This window comes from Natrix helvetica, assembly GCF_964273705.1.
Source record: "Natrix helvetica genome assembly, chromosome: 1".
Classification (NCBI taxonomy): Eukaryota; Metazoa; Chordata; class Lepidosauria; order Squamata; family Natricidae; genus Natrix; species Natrix helvetica.
The window spans coordinates 200,886,671-200,897,677 of record NC_138548.1 but is presented as its reverse complement, the minus strand read 5'-3'; the positions used below and the strand labels follow the sequence as shown (position 1 = coordinate 200,897,677).

Below are 11,007 nucleotides of genomic sequence, written 5' to 3'. Positions count from 1 at the left end.
AACAAGAAAGTATTTTATTATATAATTGTATCCATATCAAAGAGAGTTGGAAGTAACTTTTTTGGGGGGGGGTGGGGTTGTATGATTCTTTTTAAATTTTCTCTGTTGTCCCCCTTCCCCATTCCCCCCTTTTTGTTGTAATTTTGTATTTTAACTTTCTATCTTTGAAATGTAATTTAAAAAATTAAACAAGAAAAGAAAAGATTTTGGAAGGGACCACCAAATTGATCTAGAGACTGAAACATCTTCTAGATTCAGAAAGGCTAAACATGTATTATTTGCATACCGATTCAGAATTTAAATCCTGCTGAATTCAATAAAGCATACTTCTTTGTAGCTTTAAAAATGGGTATTTTTAGCTGGGACAAAAGTTTACATTCACAGCAATAATAGATTAGCAATACCACTCAGAGTCGATCTCTGAAAGAGATGGGTGGTTCAAAAATGTGAAAAATTAATAAAATATATTACATGGGAAGAAGATAAAAAGAAACCTTAATTATGCATTTATTAAAGGTTTCTCTCCTCCCCCTGCAAATATCTCAAAAAGAAAGGTCATTAAATATAAAAGGAAAAGAAATCAAGGTGCAAGATAAATCTTTTTCATGGTACCCAAGGTCATACAAAGAATTTAATTGTAGCATATCTAGGACAAACAAAATGAGGAAAAGAACTTTATTTCACACATTAGTCACTGGGGAAGCATATTTTGAAGTATAGGACAAATTCCTGCATTATCATGGCTTTTTGGAAAGATGAGGTCTGGATCTGTCCTGGATCCAGTTTCTCACTCTTAATAGATCATATTAAGATACTGTCCTACGGTATATTGCAAAGTTCCAGTTGCTGGGATCAACAGTAGGAAGGTAGTATATTGGTAGGAAAAGAAGGGTGGTGGATTAAATTAGCAGGAAGAACATTCTTTTTACAGTTTACCTACAGGAGAAAAGCAATCAACTTGGAGCCACAGAGTAAGAAGAATGATTTTGGAACTTCAGAATTCTCAGCTAACAATCGGCAAACTGTTGAATTCTCAAATGGCCCCAGCTATGCACTTCAAAGCTGTGAGATGCATAGCTTACTTAGCAGTGAAATGCCAGGTAACTCTTCAACATCTGTTCATATACAATTGGCTGTAAACCATCTTGATTTGTAAGCCCACTTCAGGACTGGGCAGATTCCACCTAATTAGAGGTTGGAAGGGTCAAAGACAATGTAACACATGATCAGAGATGTCATCAATTTGCCACTTCTGGATCAGAAGCCTCTCCAAAATCATAATCCCTATCAATCCCTGGCCATTGTTGCAAATATAAGAACTTTCAGTATAAGGGTGGAGTACCTCTCTTTGCTCTCTTATGTTTTGTAGCACAGGTGGAACAATGGAAACAATAGGCTAAACTGATAGACATTAGACAATGCCAGTCCTGAGAACTAGGAGCAAAACTGAAGCTGCCAAACCATTCTTACAACATTGTATTTAATTCATGAAAAATGGCCTCCATGATCCATTAAGACTACATGGTCCATTAAGGATAATACATCTGATATTTATATTGTTATAGAAATAGTTTATCGTTTATCATCAGAAAGGCATTGGAAAAACTAACATTTCTAGTCTGTATAAGTAAACCTTACCCACATACCCCATGGTTGGTGTTTTTAAAGCACAACTCAATCCTTTCTTGGGTCTTCTAAAGTGTGGTCATTAAATTCCAGATTCCCTCTCAGCCAGGCTGCCACAAAGGACAGAAGCACAGTATTTTCAGTAGTTCAGAGAAGCAGTAAATACCACCTCTGACTGGCCCCGTGGGGCCCCCATCTATTCTCTGCCTCCCGAGTCCCAGCTGATCAGGAGGGAATGGGGATTTTGCAGTAACCTTCCCCTGGAGTGGAGAGAGAGAGGTGTAAGTATGCATGATTAACAACTTCTGCAGCCCAAATAAATCACCCTACTAAGGTGGGGACAGAAATAGCCCATTCAAGATTGAAGGATCTGGAGGCAAGGTGTGTACCAAAGCAGACACTACTGTAAATATGAAATTGCTTATGACACTCTAATGACAGCAATAGGCAGGTGGTAAGAAAGGAAGTATGAAATGTGTGTCCAGTTGATTGATGGAAGCATTTACATATAATTACCGAATAGTAGGAAGTAGTTAATTTGGTGTACAAGGAAGAAGGAAAGTGGCTCTCATGGGCTAGATAATTGAATCTAGTACCTTTTTCCTGAGCAATAAAATAGAGTTAGCATATCTAGGTTGCAAAAATGCAAAGAACTACTAGATGCATGAAAATGATTATTTTTACTATTATTATTTATTACAGTTCTGCCTTGCTCCTCTCACCTAAGTGACTCTTGGCAGTTTACACCACCATGATAAAACCATATAAACTTATGGGGAAAAAAGCACAGATCTAAAACAGTTAAGAACAAATTAAAAGATACACAAATAAAAATCAAAGTTAAAAATCCAGAAGGACATAGACAGTTCTTAACTCTTTCCTGCCATTCTAGCTAAAATGCAATAATGAAAGCCAGGTTGATTTACTAGTTCAGGTGCTATGACTTCTAGTTCCTCCTTAGGCACCTGGATGACCTTGGGCCAGGGGTGTCCAAACTTGGGAACTTTAAGACTTGTGGACTTCAACTCCCAGAATTCCCCAGCCAGCCATGCTGGCTGGAGAATTCTGGGAGTTGAAGTCCACAAGTCTTAAAGTTCCCAAGTTTGGACACCCCTGCCTTAGGCCAATCACTCCCTCTCAGTCCAACTCACCTCACAGGGTTGTTATTGTGGGGAAAAATAGGAGGAAAGAGTATTAGGTACAATCCCTGCCAAGTTTTTTATAAAACTGATAAAGCCTTAAAATAATCCACTGTTAAATTACTATTGCCATTACTGTAGTAGTATCATTCATGAAATTCTAAGGTACACAGCTGCTTCACCCTATTCAGTAGAGCATGAGTCAGCTGCCATAGAACAAAATGGATCTTTAGTTTTTCAATGGATTTAAACTATGTGGAGAGCTATCTATAGGCAGAACTTGGTTCAATGGCTTAGATGACGGATGTGGAAAATCCCAATTAGCTAACCTTATTCATGATCAATGAAACAAATACCTTGGAAATTTAACTGAATCAAAGCAAGCAGAGTTGCAGTGACCCTCTTTCCTGCACACCTAATGCAACTATGATAAATGTCAGGTTGGGACTAATGCAGCCTCCTGCCATATGTTCCACTTCGGCTGCAATTCCAGCCAGCCTCCCAAGACACTTGGAAAGTGTCAAACTCAGAAAGCTGAATCTCTGCAAGAAGCCTTTCAACGGGCTATCCTCAAAAGCACCCAGAAGCTTCAGTGTTTATTTGCATCATTTATTTCCCATGTCATTAACATACAGTACCTTTTTATTCATCATTCACTGATCAACAGAAGGTTCCCAGACATAATTGAAGCTGTTTGTGTATGAAAACTCTCGGATATCCAGGTTATGATTGTCCCAAAGGTGCTTTTTTGTCAAAAGGCAACTGGACTGTCAGGGGAAGATTTCACCCTGAACTAAATGAGGCTTAGACCGCGGCTTTTCCAAACAGGCATATCTTCAATAAGCGAAAAAATAAAATAAAATCCCGGAAACGTGTTCTAATTAAAAACAAACTTTTAATACAAAAATAAGAAATAAGGAAATAAAACAAATCTATCTAATTGTTACATTTTGGCAGAAGCAGTTTGTCTCCCAGCTTCCTGGCATACGAACAAAGATCAAAAGGAAAAAGAAGTCTCTGGAATGTGTGATGTATATAAACATGTTAAGCATGCGCAATAAATCATTGCTGATAAAGCTTATGACCTGCGCAGTAATTCTTTCAGTAACTATTCAGTTCAGTTCGGCTAGCAAACCAATTAACGCAGTGACATGGACTTTGTCCAGATAGTCCTCGACTTACGATCACAACTGAGCCCAAAAGTTCTGATGTTAAGTGAGACATGTGTTGTTAGTTTTGCCCCATTTTATGGCATTTCTTGCCATGGTTGTTAAGTGAATCATTGCAGTTGATAAGTTAGTAACCTGGCTGTTAAGTGAATCTGGCTTCCCCACTGACTTTGCTTGTCAAAAGGTTGCAAAAGGTCATCACATGACCTTGGGGATATAGCAATGGTCCTAAGTAGGAACCAGTTGCCAAGCATCTGAATTTTGATCAAATGTTCATAGGGATGCTATAAAAGTCGTAAGTGTAAAAAATGGTCATGTTACTTTATAGAATGTCGTCGTAACTTTGAACAGTTGCTAAATGAACTGTTGTAAGTAGAGAACTACCTGTATTTCCTTGAAGACATTTATAATAATAATAATAATAATAATTTTATTTGATTAGCCGCAACCCTCTCCCGAAGGACTCGGGGCGGCGTACAATCAAAACAGATAAAATACAGATAAAGACAAACATATATACATAAAGAACAAAGACATATACATGTGCATGGAGGAGGTAGACTCATAAGTGAAAGACAATTAAAAAACACAATTTAAAATCCCATTAAATAAAATTACTGAATTAAAAAACCCATCAGGAGCGTTATGAAGTTATGATTGAGCCAGGCCGGCTATTTGGAATAGGTGGGTCTTGAGCTTTATACGGAAGGAGCGGAGGTCAGTAGTGGTCCTAATATCCGGGGGGAGGTCATTCCACAGGGCTGGGCCCGCCACAGAGAAGGCTCTGTTCCTAGGCGCCGCCCCATGGCACTGTCTGGTGGACGGCACCTGGAGAAGTCCCTCTCTGTGCGAGCGGATGGGTCGTAGGGATGTATGGGGCAGAATACGATCCCGCAGGTAACTAGGTCCTGAGCCATGGAGCGCTTTAAAGATCGTAATCAAAACCTTGAAACGCACCCGATAGACCACAGGAAGCCAGTGCAGCTCGCGCAGGAGAGGTGTCACATGGGAGTACTTAGTACTCACCATAATCACCCGCGCGGCCGCATTCTAGACCAACTGCAGTCTCCGAGTGCATTTCAAGGGAAGCCCCATGTAGAGAGCGTTACAGTAGTCCAGGCGAGACGTCACCAGCGCATGGGTGACTGTGCGTAGGGCGTCCCGGTCCAATAGGGGGCGCAATTGGCGCACCAGGCGAACCTGGTGGAACGCCCCCCTGGCCACGGCTGTCACATGGTCATCCATGGACAGCCTGGCATCCAGGAGGACACCCAAATTGCGCGCCCGCTCCACGGGGGCGAGTTGAATGCCCCCAATGGCCAGAGATGGAATTAACTGGTTGAACCGGGGGGCCGGAACCCACAGCCACTCCGTCTTGGAAGGGTTGAGCTTGAGTCGGTTGTCATCCATCCAGACCCGTACGGCTTCCACACACCGGGACATCACTTCGACGGCCTCGTTGGGGTGGTTCGGGGTGGAAATGTACAGCTGAGTATCATCAGCGTACAGATGATATCCCACCCCGAAACCACGGATGATCTCACCCAGCGGCTTCATGTATGTGTTGAACAGGAGTGGCGAGAGGACCGACCCCTGTGGCACCCCACAAGTAAGGGGGCTTAGGGTCGACCGCTGCTCCCCTGCCAACACACGTTGCGTCCGGCCAGAGAGGTAGGAGCCGAACCACCGCAAAACGGTGCCCCGGACCCCCAACCCCTCCAGTTGGTGCAACAGGATACCATGGTCGATGGTATCAAAAGCCGCCGAGAGGTCTAATAGGACCAGGATAGAGGAACAACCCCTATCTCTGGCCCTCCAGAGATCATCCACCAACGCGACCAAGGCCGTCTCTGTACTGTGTCCGGGGCGAAAGCCTGACTGGCGCGGGTCTAGATAATCATTCTCCTCCAGATGTCGTGGGAACTGAGAAGCCACCACACTCTCTACAACCTTCGCCAAAAAGGGAAGGTTGGAGACAGGACGATAATTGGCCAGCTCCGTAGGGTCCAGGGAAGGCCTCTTGAGCAAGGGTCTCACCACCGCCTCTTTCAAGGCGGCCGGAAGAGACCCCTCACCCAACGAAGCGTTCACTAGGCCCAGGAGCCAGTCGCGTGTAACCTCCCAGGATGCCAGTACAAGCCAGGAGGGACACGGGTCCAGTAAACATGTGGTAGGTCGCAGTCGTCCACGCAATCTGTCCAAATCCTCGATGACAACCAAGTCAAACTCCTCCCAAAAAGGTTTCTCAAGACTCGCCATTGGCGTCTCGACTGGGCCACTGAAGGGGACCCAATCCTTCCGGATTTGAGCGACTTTATCCTGCAGATATTTCCCAAATTCCTCTGCCCTACCCTGTAAAGGGGCCTCCCGCGGCCTCTGAAACAGAAGGGAGCGGGACACCCGAAACAGGGCGGCAGGGCGGTTCTCTGCGGATGCAATGAGAGCGGCACAATATTGGCGTTTGGCCGTTCTCAATGCCACTAGGTACGTCCTTAAATGGGCTCGTACCTGTGCTCGGTCAAATTCGGATCGGGAGGATCTCCAACGACTCTCTAGGCATCTCTTGCGGCGCTTCATCACCCTTAGCTCCTCGGTAAACCAAGGAGCCAGGGTGGATCGTTGCCGCCGGAGAGGCCGCAAAGGCGCCACCCGGTTCAAGGCCCCGGTAGCTTCTTGAGTTCTGAAGAAGTGAACTGAACTGAAGAAGCTTCTTGGATGAGAAGCGAAACATCTTCAAGGACATACAAAGCAAGTCCAGTTGCCTTTTGAAGGGGGGAAAAAAGCACCCTTGGGGACAATTGAAGCTGTTGTACTTATTACCTGGTGTGGGAAAAGATTCCTAAAGTCCTCTCTTTTTTTAAAAAAAATACTTTTTAGTTTTATACAGCAAAAAGACAAATATAGACGTTTATAAAGGAAAGAAGAAAAAGAGAAAAGGTGAAGAAAAGAATATACTTAAAGAAAGAAAAAAAAAGTTGAAAAAGCAATTTCCACTTTTCACAGCCTGAAACGGTAGCATTTCACCCCTACTCGGTCTTTTTTCAATGTCAAATCCAAAAATCACCATTTTCCCCTCCATTTTCAGAAAATAGTCTTTTGTAAAAGTACTTGTTTTATTCCTGACCAAGCAAGTCAATTTTACTATATCTGCTAGTCCTGACATCTTCACAATCCATTTCTCCACTGTAGGTATGTAATCTTTCTGCAGTTACTATATATAATAAAATCAGTTTTCCACATCTTTTCTAATTGACCATCCATTATTCCCAATAAAAAAGAGTTCTGGTTTCATCTCAATATTAATCTTCAAAATTCTTTATATCATATTATATATTTGTGTCCATTTTTATTTATTCTTTTGCTTTTTCACAAATCTACCATGCATGGTAAAATGTCCATGTGTTTTTACATTTCCAAAAATGACCTCTTAGATATTTTCTCTGCTGTTTTATACCTCATCTGATTTTCTCAATCTGAGAAGAGTGTATGACTAAGAAGCTAAGGGGTGGAACATGGCACAATTCTTCTTTAGATTAAGAAACTTTGACCCATAACCAGCCTCATTTTACATTAATGGTGATTTTATAGAATGCTAAGACCATTCATGTTATTCAGTTGCATCCTTATTTATTATCCCACCCAACCCCACCCATCTCATTGTCTTATATTGCTGCTCTATTTTGTTTTGTTTACTATTTGCTTTCATTTTTGTGTACATTACAGCAGAGTGTTTCAAACTTTGTTCCATGGAACCTCAGATTCTAGGAGAACTTAGAATTTCAGAGAATGGGTTCTGTGGGAAACTAAGAGCAAAGACAAACACTCACCGAAACACAGTGACATTTCTATCATTACATCTTTGCCTCTTGTGATGAGGGGTTCCAGAATTGGTCTCATAGCTTGAAAAAGTTTGAAAATACCTTTATTAGGGTATGTTTTAAATGGTTATTATGATTCATCTTAGAAGGTTTTTGTATCAAAAAGCAGTTTGGAGACATTTCAAATGAAGAAATATAAAACCAGTGAAAGAAAACTCACCTCTACTTTTTATTATTAAGAGATGTGTTGAAGTCTTCCTAGCTAGGGATTGTGGAAATGGAGGTCCAACACAGTTAAAGAAATATTTAATAGTTGCCAGGCACTATGGGGATTTTATGCTAGGCAACATTATGATACAACTAGGTTGTGATTAATAGGAGTTCAAATAAAACAATATTTGATTAAGAACAAATTACATAATGATACCAGGGCTCATTTAATGTTTCCTGATTACCAATGGAGTTTTAAACCCTGCTACTTCAGTCTGCATTTGTTCGTCTTTGGATATGCAAAATAGACCAAAGAATGATAGAAACATTATTGCACAAGTACAAAGAAGAAGAAGAAGAGGCTCGTTATTACATCGGAGTAAACATTTGATGTGGTTGAACGACATAGCAACCCTGAAGTAGGAGATCATGTCAGAATGCCTGTATCTATGTCACAATATTTGGTTTTTATTTTGCTTTCTACAGTTACTTTGACTTTGTTGACAATAAATGTAAATTATATATTCTTCCTATTGCTTACTATATGATTTTATTAATACATTTATCACAATTTATGCTTAAAATGTTCATTGCCTATTTCTGAGAAGCTGGAACCAATTATCTCATTTTAGATATCAATAAAACTTCAAATAGTACAAATGTGAATAATTTACTGGGATTCATTATCTGAACTAATTGCGACCTAGTTGTACTGATTTTTTTTGTATTGAAATGGGTTTAATTGTTTAAGATGAGTTCAGGAATACCAAATGCCAGTTTGGTTAGTGGTTAAGGTACTGGCCTAGGACATTGTGAGTTCTAGTCCCACCATAGGCTGAAAGCTGGCTAGGTGTCTTTGGGCCAGTCACATACTCTCACCCCAAACATAATAAAGGCAGGATTAAAAATCTGCTAAACATATTTAATAAATAAATGCCATGATGGTGGAATGTATGCAAAATGGGTAAATGAAAAATCAGGTATTGTATCAGTAGCAGTTAAAAGGCATATAAAGAGTGATTCCAAACTAAAAACTAAAATGGTTCAAAAATACAAGGAGAGGGGTTTTCACCAGCAAATTATACTCATTAGCCCTGGAGCCTGGAATCAGCACAGAAACACTGTTGTTATCTTTGTAGTAGCCTCGAGTTTTCTGAAATATGCTCAAAAGGTGCATTAAATTGAACACATATGGCCCATAACCAACCCTGGCAGAAGGGCAGGGACCAGATTTCATCTGTGGATGCAAAGAAGTTGAAAATTAAGGAGGAATTTTCTGGCAGTGAGAACAATCAATCAATGGAACAGCTTGCCTTCAGAAATTGTGGGAGCTTCATCACTGGAAGCTTTCAAGAAGAGACTGGACTGACATCTGTCAGAAATGGTGTAGGCAGGGTCTCCCGCTTGGGTGGCAGGGAAGGTTGGACTAGATGACCTAAAAGGTCCCTTCCAACTCTGTTAATTTGTTAAGTATTTTCACTCCATAGAGAAGGAGATCACACATGACACCACATCAGGCCATGATTTACTCTTTCTTTGGTGTTTAATTTGTGCGTTTCATAGATCAGTTTTTTCACTGATCATTCAACATTTTGTATGGATTTAGAAAAGTATGGCTTGGTCAAAAGCACCCCAGTATCTCCATTTGGGAACTGCTTCCAGAGCAGGGTCTGGTTGAAATACAACTCCCAACTCTGTTCCTCACAATATAATTCAGTCTTTCCAAAATCTGTTAAAGTGGATCAGAAGGTCCCAGGTTCAAATCCCAGGATTAAGTTCAACAGAGGATGTCGGGTGGGCGGAGGGAAGGTTTTGGTTTTTTGTACCCTCCCCGCCGTGGCGGCGAAATTCAAACTGGAGAAAAGACTTCCTACTAAATTTCTCAGCCAGTAAAGCTCATTGCAGTGGTCTTCCTCTTGCAACTGAACTGACCCACGGACGCCCGAGCGTTGTTTTGATCCCCCAATCTTCTACGAGCTGCCTTCCTTCCTTCTCGAGGCGGAATAAGGCTCTGCTATCTTTGCAGAGAGCTTCTTTTTTATTTTAAGGGGAGGAGGAAACGGCTGTGGGAGGCGACGTTAACCAACGCATTGTTAAATGCCCTTGTACGGGAGGGTGGAACCGATTTTGCAAAGCGAGGCTGAGAGCGAGCGTGCGGGGGGCAACGACGCTATGGAGCCCGGCCCAGGTTACGGGGCGAGAAGTGGTCCGCCGTGCCGCCTTTGATGCCGCCCTTCGCAGGGGTCCAGTGGGTAGAGCAAGTGCCATGCTAGAGCCCCGTGAAGGGTCTGGGCCCCCGCAGCAGGTGTCCCTCCAAGAGGGCTACCGCGATCCCGAGCGGCACCAGCGCTGGGCCAGCCTCTTCGAGCAGCTAGACACCAACAAGGATGGGCGAGTGGACATCAACGAGCTTCGCGAGGGCCTGGCGCGAATGGGCATGGAGGCCGGACCCCAAGCCGAGCAGGTCAGTGGAGGAGAAGGCAAGGCTGGGCGCGGAGCAACCGTTTGGCGGTAGATAAGACAGGGGCTTGACGGCGGATGGGATTGCTCGAGCCAGGCTTCATCCGTAGGGTATCTGCAGCATGGCTCCGCAGCCCCACCACCACCACCACCCAGCTCCCCCCAAACCGCGGCTCGGCTCGGCTTCCCTTCTTCAGTTTCCTTGAAGCTGCAAAGGCGGCGCCTGCCCACAAAACGAGGCAGCGGAGGGGGGAAGGGGTTCTGCGAGGGCCCGATTCTACGCGTGGGTGCTGGGGAAGGACCTCTTCTAGTGCGCCAAAGGATCCCTGCATACAGTAATGAGAAGGTTCGTTTATGAATCGGTCTGGGGCCAGAAAAGCCCTCGGCACCCTCCATAACCGGGAGAGGCAAGCAGAGGAGCTAAAAGAAGAGCCGGTGAATTATACAAGGGTCAGGTGCTTGGTTTTTAGGCCCGCTGTGTGGCCATTAGAGGCAGCTCTCTAGGGAGGCCACCTCGTTTTAGAAGGGGAATTTAGGTGGCTTCAACGTCTCACCCTGGTGATAAATCTAATCCCAGTATTGTGC

The 11,007-nt window shown here is 43.1% G+C and overlaps 1 protein-coding gene across 1 annotated transcript in view; it reads left to right on the top strand.

Annotated features, from left to right (window-relative positions):
* The first annotated feature begins 10,031 nt into the window (after positions 1 to 10,031).
* LOC309396680 (mitochondrial adenyl nucleotide antiporter SLC25A23-like) overlaps positions 10,032 to 11,007 on the top strand; it is a 38,849-nt gene continuing 37,873 nt past the window's right edge. The window contains exon 1 of the mRNA XM_081962013.1: positions 10,032 to 10,426. Coding sequence (XP_081818139.1) covers positions 10,229 to 10,426 — 198 coding nt within the window. The 5' untranslated portion in view covers positions 10,032 to 10,228. The remainder of the gene's footprint in view (positions 10,427 to 11,007) is intronic.